General features: G+C 36.2%; 3 protein-coding genes across 3 annotated transcripts; all 3 read right to left on the reverse strand.

Moving 5' to 3' along the window:
- Positions 1 to 1,693: 1,693 nt before the first annotated feature.
- LOC140871507 (uncharacterized) lies at positions 1,694 to 5,509 on the reverse strand. The gene is made up of 2 exons (XM_073274043.1): positions 4,987 to 5,509; positions 1,694 to 4,920 (listed from the first exon to the last, which is right to left on the reverse strand). Exons 1-2 carry the CDS (start codon positions 5,507 to 5,509, stop codon positions 1,694 to 1,696), a joined length of 3,750 nt encoding a protein of 1,249 aa, XP_073130144.1.
- An 898-nt stretch (positions 5,510 to 6,407) lies between these two features.
- Positions 6,408 to 8,376, reverse strand: LOC140872169 (DNA-directed RNA polymerases II, IV and V subunit 6A-like). Its single transcript, XM_073274952.1, has 6 exons — positions 8,274 to 8,376; positions 7,809 to 7,842; positions 7,508 to 7,686; positions 7,359 to 7,410; positions 7,220 to 7,287; positions 6,408 to 6,926 (listed from the first exon to the last, which is right to left on the reverse strand). Exons 1-6 carry the CDS (start codon positions 8,303 to 8,305, stop codon positions 6,857 to 6,859), a joined length of 435 nt encoding a protein of 144 aa, XP_073131053.1. The 5' UTR covers positions 8,306 to 8,376; the 3' UTR covers positions 6,408 to 6,856.
- A 577-nt stretch (positions 8,377 to 8,953) lies between these two features.
- Positions 8,954 to 11,032, reverse strand: LOC140871805 (RHOMBOID-like protein 2). Its single transcript, XM_073274527.1, has 5 exons — positions 10,554 to 11,032; positions 9,989 to 10,152; positions 9,725 to 9,888; positions 9,397 to 9,647; positions 8,954 to 9,293 (listed from the first exon to the last, which is right to left on the reverse strand). Exons 1-5 carry the CDS (start codon positions 10,841 to 10,843, stop codon positions 9,179 to 9,181), a joined length of 984 nt encoding a protein of 327 aa, XP_073130628.1. The 5' UTR covers positions 10,844 to 11,032; the 3' UTR covers positions 8,954 to 9,178.
- Positions 11,033 to 16,926: the final 5,894 nt, after the last annotated feature.

A 16,926-nucleotide genomic window follows, 5' to 3' on the forward strand; every position in this document is an offset into this window, starting at 1 on the left:
AGGAGCGTGACTAGGGTGATGAGCTAAACCAAAGTCAGGGGCTCAAGGAGCGTGACTAAGGTGATGAGCTGAACCAAATTCAGGGGCTCAAGGAGCGTGACTAAGGTGATGAGCTGAACCAAAGTCAGGGGCTCAAGGAGCGTGACTAAGGTGATGAGCTGAGCCAAAGCCAGGGGCTCAAGGAGCGTGACTAAGGTGATGAGTTGAACCAAAGTCAGGGGCTCAAGGAGCGTGACTAAGGTGATGAGCTGAACCAAAGTCAGGGACTCAAGGAGCGTGACTAAGGTGATGAGCTGAGGCACATTTACATCAATATTTCTGAAAAAATAACTGTTTATAGATAAACGTAGAAGGTAGCTTGCATGAATTACAACTTAAAGGAAAATTTAACTTGCAACATTTAAGAATAATATTTGTGTAAATTGTAAGCGCTCCAAGGTCTCTTCAACATCTTTTCTTTTGAATCCTCTAAGTAGTAAGCATCCGAACTGAGCCTCATCACCACCTTATATGATCCTTCCCATTTAGGGTCGAGCTTCCCTACAGCCACCTCCTAAAATTTTCTCAGCACCAAATCTCCTACCTGGAAACCCTTCCTGCGCACCTGACGATTATAGGACCGAGCTATCCTGTTCTTGTATGCCTCCATCCTGATAGCAGCAGCTTCTCTCTTTTCACCCAAAAAGTCTAAATCTTCCATCCTCCTCTTTCCATTTTCCTCATCATAGAAAATGATCCGAGCCGACTCCTCTCGAATTTCTGCTGGCAGGACGGCCTCGTTTCTGTACACCATACTAAATGGAGTCTCTCCAGTCCCAATTCTTGGTGTGGTACGATATGACCATAACACACTAGGGAGCTCTTCCACCCAATTTCCCTGGGCTTGGCCCAAACGCGTCTTCAAGCTTTGCACCAAAGACCTATTAGTCACCTCCACCTGACCATTACTCTGAGGATAATGGACAGATGTGAAGTGTTGCTGAATTTTCATTTTTTTACCTTGCACTCGAGCCCCTTGAAACTGCCTCTCATTGTCAGATATGAGCTTACGTGGTACTCCAAATCTGCACACAATATTCTTCCACAGAAATTTCAAGACTTCCCCTTCAGTGATTCGAGCTAAAGCCTCTGCCTCAACCCATTTAGAGAAGTAATCAATAGCAACCAGCAAGAATTTCTTTTGAGCTGGGGCTGGAGGGAAAGGACCCACAATATCAATTCCCTATTGATCGAAAGGACATGCTGCTACTATCCCTTTCATTAACGCTGCTGGTTGGTGCTGAAGTCTACTATGTCTTTGACAACTATCACAAGAAGTTACCAAAGTTATGGCATCTTTCAGAATAGTGGGCCAAAAATATCCCGCCAGGAGAACCTTACGGGCTAGAGAATAAGACCCTAAATGATTACCACAACACCCCTCGTGTATCTCCTTTAGGACATAATGAGCTTCCTTGGGGCCTAAACACTTGAGAAGAGGTCCGACAAATGACCTCTTATAAAGAACTCCCTCCATCATCACAAAGCGGAGACTCCTTTGTTTCAACCGATATGCCTTCTTCAGATCCTTTGGTAACTCACCCTTCTCCATGTAATCCAAGAGCTCCTTTCTCCAGTCACTCTCTTCCTGAGCTAATGGTGCGAGCTCCGTAGAGGGTGTCAATTCCACTTGCATGACAACTTCCCTGGTCTTTCAGTTATGAAGTGAGCTAGCCATCTTGGCGAGATAATCTGCTTTTTCATTGCCCTCCCTCGGAATTTGTTCAAACAATACCTCATCAAAGAAACCCTTAGCTTCCTCTATCGCCCTCATATATTCCTTCAGCTTTTTATTTTTGACTTCATACGTTCCATTCACCTGCTGGGCTACTAACTGTGAATCAGAATAGAGGTGTACCCGAGCTGCCCCAGCTTGCTTAGCTGCTCGGAGGCCAATCAACACAGCCTCATACTCTGCTTCGTTATTAGAAGCTCGAAAATCCAACCTAACTGCCAATCGGATCTCATCTCCACGAGGGGAGATAAAAAACACCCCCACCCCACATCCGTCACTATTAGAAGAGCCGTCAACGTATACTTTCCACAAATCCTCTGCTTCCATATGTCTCGTTTCGGCAAGAAAATCAGCTAACGCCTGGGCCTTAACGGCCGTCCTTGGTTCATACTGGATATCATACTCACTGAGCTCCGTAGTCCACTTTACCAACCTTCCCAAAATATCAACTCGAGTTAATATCCTCCCAATATGGCTGTTGGTTAGCACCACAATAGGATGTGATAGAAAGTAAGGTCTGAGCTTCCTTGTTGTCATAACCAAGGCTAATGCTAACTTTTCCACCTCTGAATATCGAAGTTCTGCACCCTTAAGGGCATGTGAGAAGAAATAGATAGGGTGTTGAGCTGTTCTCTCCTGCCTAATAAGTACTGAGCTAACGGCCCCTTCCAAAGCTGATAAGTAGATGTACAATGGTTCACCAGGAATTGTCTTAGCCAACACAGGGAGTTCAGCTAAGTAGCTTTTTAAGTCATCAAATGCCTTCCCGCATTCATCATCCCATTCAAACTTCTTGGCTTTGCGAAGAACCTTGAACAAAGGTAAGCTTCTATGGGCTGATCTTGATATAAATCGAGACAAAGCTGCAATCCTTCCTGCCAACCTTTGAACTTCTTGCAAGTTACGGGGAGCAGACATAGATCGAATAGCCTGCACCTTCTCAGGATTGGCCTCTATGCCCCTCTCAGTAACCATATACCCCAAAAACTTACCTCCCCTGACTCCGAATACACACTTCTTCAGATTAAGCTTCACCCGATAAGCCCTCAAAGTCGAGAAAGTCTCCTCAAGGTCGGCCAGCAACCCCACATCATCCTGAGACTTTACCAGAATATCATCTACATAAACTTCCACATTTCTGCCAATTTGGGAGGCAAACACTCTGTCCATGAGTCTTTGATAAGTGGCCCCTGCATTCTTCAAACCAAAAGGCATCACTTTGTAACAAAAAGTTCCATGAGAGGTGGTGAAACTTACTTTGTCCTGATCTTTCTCGACCAGAGGAATTTGATGATACCCCTGATATGCATCCATGAAGCATAAGTATTGATGACCTGCCGTTGAATCAACCAATTGGTCAATTCGAGGCAGTGGATAGCAATCCTTTGGGCACGCCTTATTTAAGTCCCTGAAATCAACACACATTCTCCACTTGCATGAACTCTTAGGGACAAGGACCACATTGGATAACCAGGTAGGGAATTGCACTTCCCTAATGTGTCCTGCCTTAAGAAGTTCCTCTACCTCTTTTTTAATGACCTTATCCTTGTCTGGACCAAAGTGTCTCTTCTTCTGTTTTATCGGTCTTACTCCCGCAAGAATATTTAGTCGATGAACCATAATTTCTGCACTGACCCCTGTGAGCTCCGATACAGACCAAGCAAAAACATCTTTGTTCTTCTTTAAGCAACCAACCAAGTTTTGCTTCACTGATGGGTTCAGATCAGCAGCTAATTTGACAATCTGAGCTCCCGGGATTAATTCCACCTTCTCATGACCTTTTTCGGACATCAGAAGCACCTTCTGTCCGTGCACCTTCGATGTTCGACCTATTGAAACCATTCCTACCTCCCTCTTCTTCTTCTTTGAATCAATCCTTACCTCATTCACATAGCACAACCGAGCTGCTTTCTGATCACCCCGAACAACCCCCACTTCTCTTCCACTTGGGAACTTCAACTTCTGATGATAGGTAGATGCCACGGCTCGGAAATCACTCAGGGCAGAGCGCCCCAATATTCCATTTAAAGAGGATGGTGCCTCCACCACGGTGAAGCAAGCCATTTTGGTTACTCTCTTCTCTCCACTCCCAAGGGACAAGGGGAGCGCTATCTGTCCCAACGGTTGCAGAGCATGACCCGTGAACCCATACAACTCTGTGGTGATTGGATCCAACTCAAATCCTTCCAATTTCATTTGGTCCAGAGTTTCTTTAAAGATAATTTTTACTGAGCTCCCAGTATCCACAAAGATACGAGCCACGTCATAATTGGCTATGGTCAAGGTGACCAGTAGGGGATCATTATGAGGTAGCACCACATCCTTTAAATCTTCCCTTCCAAAACTGATGTTCGGGTCAGTGGGACAGCTGAGCTGAGAACTTACCTCAAAATTTTCCAACCTACGCCCGTGAGCTTTGCGAGCCCTTCCCGAATCTCCATCCGTACTACCCCCGGAGATCATATGGATAACACCCCGATTGGGATGATTTGCAATTTGCTGCACCCTATCTCCTTGATCGTTTTGAGGAGCTCTTCCCTGATGATCACCTTGATTCTCTCTAACTTCATTCCTTTGATTCCTCCATTGGGGAGCTCGGCCTTGGCGAGGAGGATTTGCTCTACGAGTCAGCTCAGCTCTGATTCGAGGATCATCATACATGATCCTTTGAACCTCCTCACCTAGCCTCTGACAATCATTGGTGATATGCCCATACTCCTGATGAAAATCGCAAAACTTGTCAGATGGCGGTAACCGCGGGCCTTTCTCAGCATTACGGGGCCTCACAAGTGCTCGCCTATCCTCACATACTTGCATTGCCTTCTCCAGGCTTACCGATAGGGGTACATAGGGGTAGGGTCCTTTGACCCTGTTCATCTCTTCTGCCACCTTCTTCCTTCCTCCTTCTATCTTCCCCTCTGCCTTTGCTCCTACCTTGGCACTGGGCTTACTCCCAGACGTTCCTTCCTGTCTCCTCTGCCTCTGTGCATCCTCCAAATTCACGTACTTCTCAGCTCGACTAAGGAGCTCATCATAATTCAAAGGAGGCTTCTTGACTAAGGATCTGAAAAACTCCCCTCCTCTCAACCCTTGAGTGAAAGAGTTGACCAAGGTGTCAGCAGTGGCAGCAGGTAATTCCAGAGCTGCTGTATTGAAGCGCTAAACATACTCCCGCAACGATTCCACCTCAGATTGCTTCATATTGAACAAACTGAGAGAAGTCTTCAAATATCTCTTGCTACTCGCATATTGGTGTAGAAAAGCTGAGCTGAAGTCATTGAAACTCTGAATACTACCAGGCTGTAAAAGGTTGAACCATTGCTGGGCTGACCTTACCAAAGTAGTGAGGAAGACCCGATATTTAATTGCATCTGAATATCTATGCAACAAGGCTGCATTTTCAAATTTCCCCAAATGTTCCTCCGGATCTGAGCTCCCGTCATATTCCCCTAAAGTAGGCTGCTTAAAATTTGCAGGGAGTTCCTCATCTAGAATAGCCCGAGTAAAAGGACTTTCCCTCTGTATAGGCCCAGGCCGACCTCCTACTTGCCGACCTAGTCTCCTAATCTCTTCCCACACCGCATCCATTGGGTTTGGCTGACCCACGGGAGGAGGTGGTGGATTTTGACTCATGGCCGCTTGCACCGTTTGAGTGATGAACTGGCTGAGCTGATCTACAGTCATATCCGCCACATTTCCTCTTTCCCTTCCTCTTCCTCTTCCTCTTCCTGCCATATCTACGTCTTAGCTCGAATTTCCCACAGACGGCGCCAATTGATATACCTCAATAAAGTGATCTCCTTGGTTGAACGGAAGAAGCTCCTCCAAATAAAAGATGAACTGCTGCTGACCTGAAACCACTAACAAGAGTATTAAGGGGGCCGAAAGGTGTTCCGGCGTATCTCCTCCGACGCTCAAGTCAGATGCTAGGATAGCGAAAATATAGAGAGTGGTGTGTGCACCCGAGTGAAAAATTAGGATCCAAATAATGAAAGTGAACCTGTTATTTATAGGAGAGAGCTTTGGATTTAGCGCCTACCTTCCTTATCAAGGATCCGCGAATCTCGGGATCATAATCCCGAATCTTTAGGCTGAGATCTCGCCCGAATCTTATTTGACAAAGGAAATAACAATACACATAATGTATTGAGGTATATCAATTATCATTATATTATAATATTAAAGAAATCATAATAGATTGTCATTATAATGAAGATATCATGATAATATTAAAATAAAGAAGCGTTAAAAAGTTGGGTTCAAGTTACCTAAACTGTACGTGTTGCGATATAGATAATTGAATTAGAGCAAGAGTGACATCACGTTAACCAGGTTGTTTTGTTTTCCGGTTTTTTGCGTTGCCAACTTCCATTAATCGATAATTTTATTAATAATGATTAGTTCGAGAGACAAAATTAAAAAAAGATTTCTCATCAGAGGAAAGAAAAGATTCCCGGCTGGCCGCCTGAATCTTAATTAACTCGACGGTTAATTAACTTGAAATTTTTTTTAAGAATTTCAAATAATAGGTTTTTGCGTTTAAGAAATTAAAATAATAAAAAAATTTACATCTACTTCCTTTCCTTGCAGACCTTGAGGCCTGTCTTCTAAGTTCTATCTATGTGGATATAAATTTGTATGAGCAAAAGAAACTTGAAAACCTTAATGTGAACGAGAAATTACATGGGTTCAAATACAGTCGGACAAAATCAAAGAGAGCAATTCAGGAGGCGGCGGCCGGACTGGGTTAAGATCACATCAACCATATGCTCGTCTTTGCCAAAACCGTAAGCTAATCTTGAGGACACAGGTTAAAATATTTGAGGTAAACTTTGTCGATACAACCGCTGGTTGTAAGACCATGAGTAGAATATTCACTTAGGCCAGGGATCAAGAAATCACAAGATGCGTGCTAACAGAAACAAGTATTAATGCTATCCATATGATTAGTCTGAGTTGTGATGATAAGTTTCTAAACATTGTACTTAGGGCGGCTAGATGCAAATCCATATGCAACTCTGCAACACTCGGCCATGATGATCATCCAGAAATCAAATCTCAAGGAAGGAATAGGTGTGTGTCTCATTCACCTCCCACTTGTCTTTTCCAGGAGTCCTCCACAATCAACTCATCCACCCCCCAATCTTCATAGCTGTGGCACACCAAAGATAATACAGTCAACAACCATGAGACAAATATCAGATAACATTTGGGTGAATATGTTTCTGGGTTTCATTTCATTTTTCACATCTCAAGATTTCCAAAAATTTTTGGGTGGCTGGTAATAAATGATGCTTCATAATATGGACTCCAACTGTTAAAAAATGTAGAGGGGAAAAAGTGATATATATAAAGATGTGATTTGGAAAATGTGAAGAAAACAAAGAGATGGTGACTTCAGAAGAGAAAAAAATGACAAAAAGGAACACAACATCACAAAGTTACCTTCCATCAGGGAGGTATCGCCGGATGGTGAAAGGTATTTTTCTCTGTCGCAGCTCCTTCATTGCAATCTATAACAACAAAAGAAAAATAAAAAAGCTTCCAACATCAATCAAACAACACCGTATTTACCGTAATTTACCTCGAGTGGGTCAGTTTCACCCTCCAACTCAACCATAACTGGGGCGTTCATGCTGCCAAATCACATAATATTTCAAAAATCACAACCAACTCAATACATCAACAGAAACACAGTTTGTGACCTAGAATACCACTAGACATAAACTGAACCTTATCTGCACGGCCCGTGTGCCAAGTATTCTAGCTCTTTCATATTTGGTCATATATTTGGATGTCTTCCGAGGGCGTTTAGTAGGTTCTTGCTCCTCTTTTCCATCTCCTTCTCCATCAATTGGATCAGGTGCTTCCTCATTGTTGTTGTTATCTTCTTCTTCAACCTCTGCTCCTTCCTATCAGTTTCACAACCCAAGAACACAGAAGGATAAAAAAAAAAATTGAAAAATTACATTATTTGCACCCTAAAATTGAGAACCCTCCACAGTCGAAAATACAAAGAAAACAAATCTCTCACGTCAATTTCAGGATCCATAGGCTCATCTTCGTACCTGCAATAAATTCAGAATGATTGCGATTCAAAGAGAAACCTCTATCCAGAAAAAGTACTGACATACGCCAAATAAAACGAGTAATGAAAGAACCCTCTTCCATAAAGAGAAACCTCGAGTAAACCCCAATCACATTACAAAAAATATATGAATATATAAATATAATAGCGTTCGATTAATCTACAGTGCCTAACTCCCGGTATACACTTTCCCAAAACTGGTGTTTTACTAACTTTCAGCTAACATAAGACGAAGCTAAACCAATAATTAGAAAATTTACAACACAGCAAACCTTCCGTCCATTGCATGTACCCAGAAACCCGACTAAAACCCTAATTAAACCAAAAAATATTTGATTAAACTGGCGTTCGATTGACGTACAAATCCTAGTAGATTAATTAAAAAAAGAATAATTTGCGAATCATACGAACCCTCCATCCATGTCATAGTCCTCGTCGGCCATGGCGTCAGGCGATTTTCTCCGCACTCTCCACCACCTGAGAAAGTGTTTGAACTTTGAATGAATGATGAAGCACAGAGGCGAAATCAAATTTAAAGTAAACGACGATAATGGGCCGGGTAATTGGGTCATTTTTTATGGGCCCCCAATAGTTTATAGCCCACCAGTAATATGTTTATTTTAGTTTTTAAACTATGATAAATACATATTTTTTTATTTATATTTTTTAGGTTATAAAACTTTAAAATATATTATTAATAATTATATTATATTATATAAACGATTTTTCAGTTCGACCGTCCGGTTAAAATGATTCGACCATTGAACTGTTTTTTAAGGTAAACCGATTCGATCATCGGTCCGGTTATAAAGACCGATTATGAAAACATTGTTTCATATTTTTTAAAAAAAATGGAAACACAATATCATCATTTAATTTGTACCAAAATGATTTCAAATTTAAGATGAAATCTTGAGTTTTGATATTCAATTGTAACAAATTTTTTCTTATTATCGATAAAATAATAACTACAAAATATCAAAGTAACGTGCCACCCGTTACTAACTCTATTGCTCATATATGGTTGCTTTAATCAATTTAAACGACGGAAAAATGAGAATAATGACATTAAATTTCCTCCTATAAAACAATACAATGGAAAAATATGAAGCTAAACCAAAAGCAAACCATGGCCTTAGAGCGCTTTACAAAAAGCACAAAAAAAACGTAAACTTTTCGTTAAATAATGTCCCAAAACAACACTGCCGACTAAAAGGAACCAACTAATTTGAACTAGAAACTCCACAAAAACAACACTTTCCTATAATGTTATTTGCACTCCAATAGTCCATGATATGTTCATTAACCTATAATGTTCAAGGTTCATCGCATTCCCATTTCGACGTCGGGACGCAGCTCACATAGCGACACCAACGGCAACGCTCGTATCCATTCACTCCCCGGAACAGCATCACGAGTCCGACCATAAATCTGCATTCAAAGAGGCAACCAGTCGGATTGGTCCTTACATAACTCGAAAAAATACAAGGTAAGGCCACCTGGCTAGTGTGACGATAAGAAGTACAATGTTTACCCGACGATTAGCAATATCAAGGACACCAACCAAAGCACGTATTGATACCCCTTGTACTTAGATTTTGCACGAACTCCGACAGGGAGATTGTGTCTTTCGATCCACCCGAACTGTGGACGAGGCAAAAGAACAAAGCCAAGCAAGATTCCGGCCAAGAATCCCCCGATATGGGCGAAGTTATCAACATGTGGAAGAATCCCAACTGCTAGGTTAACCAAGACTATAAACAAAAGGGTTGATAATGCCACGATCTGCGAGGTAAAAAAAAAAGATGGAATCAGATGGCTAAAAAGTCATTTTACTCATGAGCCATGAGTGATTGTTTCACCTTGTTGGTGTATATAGACCAGTTTGTGATCAACTCGGAAAGCATGGCTCCAAGAAGCCCAAAAAGTGAACCAGAGGCACCAACAGATATTTGGTTTTGGATAAATAAAGATGATAGTATGCTCCCACCGAATCCGGATAGCAAATAGATGACGCCAACTCGCACTGCAAGGCATGTTTCGAATGATCACAAGTATATATAACATGTAATGATGAAGAGCGGAATGCTTCGAGATATAGAGATGATTGGAGTGAGGGCTCATACCGAAGCCAAATTGCTGCTCAAGTCGAACACCGATGAAGACGAGGCTCATCATGTTTGCTATGAGATGTATAATGCCAGCATGTAACCAGATACATGAGATAAGCCTCCAGCCTTGATGGCGGTGTACAACTTTATTCCAATTAAGTGCACCCAACTTCTCTAATCTTTGGTACCAAGAAAAGCAGAATCGAAGAGCCATTAGCTTCAATTTCTATACTGTTTTACTTTCTTTTTCTGAAGAACTATATCCTCACAACAAAACCATCAAGTTCAGCATTGCACAAAAAAACAACACTTGAGCAAAGAAAAAGAACATAACAAAGTTAATGCAATCAATCAGAGCATAGATCATGCTTCATATATAATACCATCAAAACAAACAAAAAAACGAAACATTCAAGAACTAAATCCTTGAGCTAATCAACCAACCAAAATTACCACCTCGAAAACCAAAACCCAAAAAAGAACCATACCAAAAACAATAAAAACCCGAACTTCACACAAAAATCAAGCGTAAAAATTCAGCAAGAAACAAAAGTGAGCAATCAAGAAACATGACACCCACGTTGCAGAAGAAGGGCCGAAGAGTGGATTCTCCCTCAGCGGCTGGAAAGAAAATCTTCCAAGAAACCTCGCCGCGCACTTGTCATTGTGGCCAAGCAAACTCCAACCCCTGTTCTTGAAATCCCTGGGGCAATTATTCACATACATCACCACCAGAAACATCGCAACATTAGCCACCACAAACACCGGAATCAGCCACGAAGCCCACTGGTTTTCCCCCTCCTCGAACGCGTCTGCGCTTGAGTAGTTGTTTTTCTCCACTCCTCTGCTCTCTATATCCTCACCCGCCATGGCTGCAAGCTGCTGCTGCTGCTTCTTTTTTTCTTGTATTCGATCCCTTCACCTTGTCTTTTGCCTTGCAAGAAATTTGCTCTGGTATTCTTGAATTTATTGCAGTGAAAAAATTGAAGTGGGATCGTGGGAAGTTGCTTCCACTTCACATTTGAACGTGCTGGAAGGAGTTGTTTCGTTCGGTTCGCATTCTGTGCTATTGACCGTAGGGATCACCTGTTATCATCCTCACGGCTAATGCTCAGTGATATTGCTTCGTTTGATTGACACGTGTCCTGGATCGTTTGTTTTTGAGTGGCTATTGGGTGGCGTACATGCCGAGCTGCGGCTTGCGAAACATAGAAGTGCAGCCCAAGTACCGGGAGTTACTATTTCAGTTATTCTTCGCGGTTACTAAAATTTTGGATAATAAAGAAATTAATAATAAATAATAAATAAAATAAAATAAAAGAAGCTAACGTTGCGTTTGATTTTAAGGTTTTTTCGGTAAGAACTCGGATCTAATAATTTCAATTATTTCAATTTATGGGAAATAGTTTAAATGCTAATTGGTCGTACAAAACATTTATTTAATTTTTTTATAACATAATTGTAATTAAAAATAGACTGAAAATCATTTGAAAACAAATAACTATAGCAGAAATTATTTCCTCTAGCAATTGTATTATTTTTCCTACCCACCAATATTCAATTATATAAATTCTTATGTGAATTAGATATTTCTAGTTAGATTTATTTAGTGATATAGTTTTTAGGTAGTGTTTGCAAATTTTACTTTAACATATTTGGTCTTTCTAATTTTATTTATTTATTTATTTCAATTACAACTTGGAGGTCTCTCGGACACGATACATGTAAGTTGTAACACTGTTTCAGTTTGAGACTCTTGCTGTCACTTGGGCCAATGCCTATGGGCTATGGCTAGGCCTAGCTAATTTGAATTCAAATAATTGTCTTCGAAATATAAATATATTTGAAATTTGAATTATACTTTCATTTCTTCGATAATAAAAATAGTTTAGAAATACAAGCAAATGTACATTATATTCTAGAGAAGCTCGAAAGGTTTGTAAAATCAGTTCAAACTTTTTGGTTTTATGTATTTCTGGGCAATTCATTGTTTCATAAATCCAGAATTACTCCATGATGTATGGAAGTTGAATATCGTGCAATATATGGCATCCATCATATGTGAAATAAATTAATTTGGACCGGCAATTGTTAAAGGATTGTTGTGAATATTCTATATGTGTGTGCTCGAGAAAATCGGGCAGAGCGAGTGCGATTATTTCCAACGATAAGTATCCTCGATGAACGTGGGTCATATCTTTGTCACACTATGAGTTTTGAGTCATTATCTTATCTTGTTGTGGATCATATCTCATCACATCATAGTCAAATTTCGGGATTTTTGGGCTTAATCTCGAGGTCCTATAGTCAACTCCAGATAATTGCTCGGCCACATGTAAGAAATGGTTACGCTTTCCATATTCTCAAGTTTTTTCTCTTGTTTTAAGCTCTATACTTTTGCCTTGTTATATTAAATTAACTCGAGCATTTAAGTGACTAATAGACGTGGAACACGTGTTGCATGTGTGACACAAAACATAAATATTATATATTTTATGTGCAGCACACATTTGTTTTTCAAGATATTTGATTTTATTGAAAAAATAAAATCAAATTATCGTTAGTAGTTTATTTTCAAAATTGAAAATTTATAGAAACATACTTCATACAACATGAAGAAAAATATTTGTGTTTTTTCCACAAAAAAAAACATGAAGAAAAATATCGAAAAAACTAAATCTTATTATGTATGGTATGTGAGTAATACTGACTGTTGGGTTTAATTATGATGGAAAAAACTTTTGTTTTTTTGTCAATAAATGAAATGATATATCATGATAAAATAATATTATGCAAAAAATTTGGCATAATTACCTCATAAATTAAACTTTCAATAAAAACACATCTACGATATAATCAATACATATTTGGTAAATAATCACATAACTTCAAAGCACCGAGAATAAAGATGCAAGACACTGAGAATTTGTTACGCTAAGTCATCCTTACACTCAAAGCACCGAGAATAAAGATGCAAGACACTGAGAATTTGTTACGCTAAGTCATCCTTACACTCTACATATTATTATGTCTTTATTTTATTGGTTTTTAGGGTTTAAAAGAGATTGATTAAAAAAATGTTATCTATGGATAGTAGAGATTTTACATAAATAGTTGATGACTAAAGTAAGTATTTAAATTTGAAATTATAGATTTAGATAAATTTTAGATTTATATTAGGTATGTAGCTTTCAAATCGGTTTAGATGAGTTTAAAATATTAAAGCAATTGGTAACAAAATCATGGTTTTTTTTAAAAAAAAATTAATTTTTGAAACTTTGGAAATTCGAAAATGTAACAATATTTGGTTAGTCGAATGATAAAAACAAAGTTAATGTGGTATACAACTATTTTCAAAAGTTAAATATAATTGCATAATCATAAATACTTTTATGAAATTCTATAAAATAAAAAATTACAGGTTAAAAAGAAATTTTATGACTAAAGTTAAAGAAAATAATTATACTGAAGAAGGATCATCTTTATCCTCTACATATTATTATTTTTTTATTTTATTGGTTTTTAGGAATCTAAAAGAGATTGATTAAAAAATGTTATCTATGGTAGAGATTAATTCTACATAAATAGCTTATAAATAAAGATCTTGGGTAAGTATTTAAATTTGAAATTATAGATTTAGATAAATTTTATATTTATACTAGGTATGTAGATTTCAAATCGGTTTAGATGAGTTTAAAATATTAAAGCAAGAGCTAACAATATCATGGTTTTTTTAAAAAAAAAATTAATTTTTGTAACTTTGGAAATTCGAAAATGCAACAATATTTTGGTTAGTCGAAAGATAAAAACAAATTGAATGTCGTATATACAACTATTCTCGAAAGTTAAATATAATTGTACAATCATAAATACTTATATGAAATTCTATAAAATAAAAAATTACAGATTAAAAAGAAATTTTGTGACTAAAGTTGAAGAAAATAATTATACTGAAAAAGGATCTGCGTGTAATATAAATCTTTATGAAGCAATATCTTCCGAGCTCTTAAATTATTGCTTCAGCGATGCACCAAACTTCATCCAAAATTTTTTAAAAAAAAATTACACGCTTAGAGGTCAAAAAGTTAATATAATAAAATAAAAAATTAAAAGAATGATGAAATTGAAATGTGAATTGTATGTTGTGGAAGAAATTTGTTTGAATAGACGATGTAAATCAAGAAAATTGCAAATAGATGAGTTGCTCTTGTTTTTCGAGATATCCAATAGCGAATAGATCGCAAAATTTGTGTAAAAAATACGTACATAATTCCCTGATTAATAATAATAATAATAATATAATAATAATAATAATAATAATAAAAAGAATACGTAAGTCATTGATCTATTGTAAAATGAAGGAAAGTTACCAATTGCAGTTATTGTGAAGACCCAGAACGTGTGATGAAAGAAAGTGACGGCTGAAAATGGGGTGAAGAAATGCAAATAATAAATTTAAATAACAAATTAATTGAGACTGAGGGTAAGTCCACCATTAAACCAACAAAACTAATTTATCCTAACAGGATGTTCATGGAGAAATTTGGAAAACATAATTTGGTGTGATGAAGGATTTCTGTTGTTCAATGCATAGTCTTTCCAGCTCGAGACATCCAAAAGGATCATTGAGACATTGTACCCAACACCCATATTTATCGGACCTAACACTTCTCGTTCGAAATATAGCACATTTAGGTCATGATTGGTATGCTTGAATGGAATAGAGTTGGAATGGAATCAACTTTGAAATGAAATAAGAATAGGAATTGAATGATAAGTTTATTCCATTCAAATTATTGGTATCATAAAAATAAAATCGAAATGGAATCGGATTATTTTTAATTATCAAATAATGTTTTCATTAAAATCAAAAATAGTAGCTATTCAAAAATATTTATTATAAGTTAAAAAATATTTATTATAATTGTTATTTAAAAACAATAAAAAAAATATAACTATTCATAGCCTATTAATCATTATAAAATTATCTTTATAATAAAACTAATATAATTATTAATCTGAATTTAGTAATTATTATTATTATTATTATTATTATTATTATTATTATTATTTTATTTATTAAAAAATAATTATTTTTTAATAAAATATAATGATAGTTATATATTTATAATATACATTATTATTAGGTGAACGTTTTATTTGCTTATTTATTAATATTATTATCATTATTCATTAATAATTCTATATTTATAAATGATAATAAATTAATTTGATAATAATATTATTATTATGATTATTATTTTAGGTATTTTATTAAACTAAATAAAGGAAAAATTTTACAAATGGAGAAAAATTAGGAGTGTGAATGATCATTACTATACAAAATGGATGGAATGACTATTCTCATGAATATGGGAATAGCCATTCCAATGGGAATGAACATTCTCATTCCAAATCCAAACCAAACATGGTTGTAGGGAATGAGATGGGAATCCTCATTCCATTCCTATGTCATTCCCTTATACCAATCATATCCTTAGTCTATCCGATTTTTCTCGAGCTCAAATACCTCTTTGTCATCCAATTATATATACCATATTTTTTTCGCATTTTAGTTATTCTATTGCAATTTATTTTTCCTTTTTTAATTCAAAATTCAATAAATTTATTTTAAACTTTTATGTTCCCCTCCCCCAAAATTTGATAAACAAATTTAGTATTATATATGTATTTTTTTTAATACTTATGTATCTATTAATATTTAATAAATTACTATTTAATAAAGTGAGAGGAGGTTATAGTAACTTTTTTGTACTTTTAAGTGAATTTTCAAAATTACCTTCCACCTAATAAAGTAATTTTTAATTAAAAAATCAAATGTGTTGATTTTCAAATTTTGAAACGTTATTCCCACCCTGTATTTAACTGTTTGAGGATATTTTTTAAAATAAATAAATAAATAATAATCACAACAACAATTATTACATATATTTTTCTTCTATAGTTTAATAATACATATATTAACGTGCAAGTCGCTAATATATATCTATACTATTATATAAATCTATACTATTATATAAAGGCTGAGTGTCTTATAGTAACTACTTTATGGTGTGTCATGACACACAAAAATAATATTTCAATTCTACCTTTTTTTGTCCACATTTTTTTTCTCAACTTCTTTTTTCCACTAACATCTTCCATATTTTTTTTTCAACTAATTGTATCATTTTTGCTTCTATGATTTTATAATTTCAAACATATATATCTCAAATATCAATTTGATTACATTAACATATTAAATTTTTAGTATCTTCCTAATAATTAATTTTCAATTACTAATAATACATTATTTCATGATTAAAAACTCATAAAATATTTATGTATTATATTGTTTGTGCTTCTGTCGCTAGTTATAATAAACTATCTAAGTTAACTATTAGATCTTTAGTTTGGATGGTTAGACATGGAAATTTTTAGTGAGACAATAGGCAATGACGAGTCCAACGGTTCGAATCTCTCTTCTCCCATTTCATTTAAATTTTTTTTTTAATTTATTTGTATTGAGCTCATTGATTAATTGACACGTCTTCAATCTTTTTTATTTGGGTCAATTTTAATCTATACTATTATATAAAGGTTGAGTGTCTCATAGTAACTACTTTTTGGTGTATCATGACACACAAAAAATCATATTCCAATTCTACCTTTTATTGTCCACATTTTTCTCAACTTTCTTTTTCCACTAACATCTTCCATATTTTTTTTTTCAACTAATTTTTCATTTTTGCTTCTATGATTATATAATTTCAAACGTATATATCTCAAATATCAATTTGATTACATTAACATATTAAATTTTTATTATATTCCTGTGACGACCCGAGTTCTAATCTCTCATTTAATCAAATCATCATAATTAATAGACAAGAATCAAAGTCTAAACAAAGTAATTTTTTTTTTTTTTTAAGAATTGAGCACCTCGCTCGATC

Source organism: Henckelia pumila, unplaced genomic scaffold, assembly GCF_033568475.1.
Source record: "Henckelia pumila isolate YLH828 unplaced genomic scaffold, ASM3356847v2 CTG_461:::fragment_3, whole genome shotgun sequence".
Taxonomy (NCBI): Eukaryota; Viridiplantae; Streptophyta; class Magnoliopsida; order Lamiales; family Gesneriaceae; genus Henckelia; species Henckelia pumila.

What these genes read in the sequence shown, in the direction of transcription:
- LOC140872169 (XM_073274952.1), bottom strand. Translation starts at nt 8,305, where the DNA reads ATGGCCGACGAGGACTATGACATGGATGGAGG. An exon ending in CTATGGATCCTGAAATTGAC is followed by an intron (nt 7,687 to 7,808) that starts GTGAGAGATTTG and finishes TGAAACTGATAG; the next exon opens with GAAGGAGCAGAGGTTGAAGA. An exon ending in CGATACCTCCCTGATGGAAG is followed by an intron (nt 6,927 to 7,219) that starts GTAACTTTGTGA and finishes GGTGTGCCACAG; the next exon opens with CTATGAAGATTGGGGGGTGG.
- LOC140871805 (XM_073274527.1), bottom strand. Translation starts at nt 10,843, where the DNA reads ATGGCGGGTGAGGATATAGAGAGCAGAGGAGTGGAGAAAAACAACTAC. An exon ending in TTCGGCCCTTCTTCTGCAAC is followed by an intron (nt 10,153 to 10,553) that starts GTGGGTGTCATG and finishes TTGGTACCAAAG; the next exon opens with ATTAGAGAAGTTGGGTGCAC. An exon ending in TGAGCAGCAATTTGGCTTCG is followed by an intron (nt 9,889 to 9,988) that starts GTATGAGCCCTC and finishes CATGCCTTGCAG; the next exon opens with TGCGAGTTGGCGTCATCTAT.
- LOC140871507 (XM_073274043.1), bottom strand. Translation starts at nt 5,509, where the DNA reads ATGGCAGGAAGAGGAAGAGGAAGAGGAAGGGAAAGAGGAAATGTGGCG. An exon ending in ATATTTGAAGACTTCTCTCA is followed by an intron (nt 4,921 to 4,986) that starts GTTTGTTCAATA and finishes GCTTCAATACAG; the next exon opens with CAGCTCTGGAATTACCTGCT.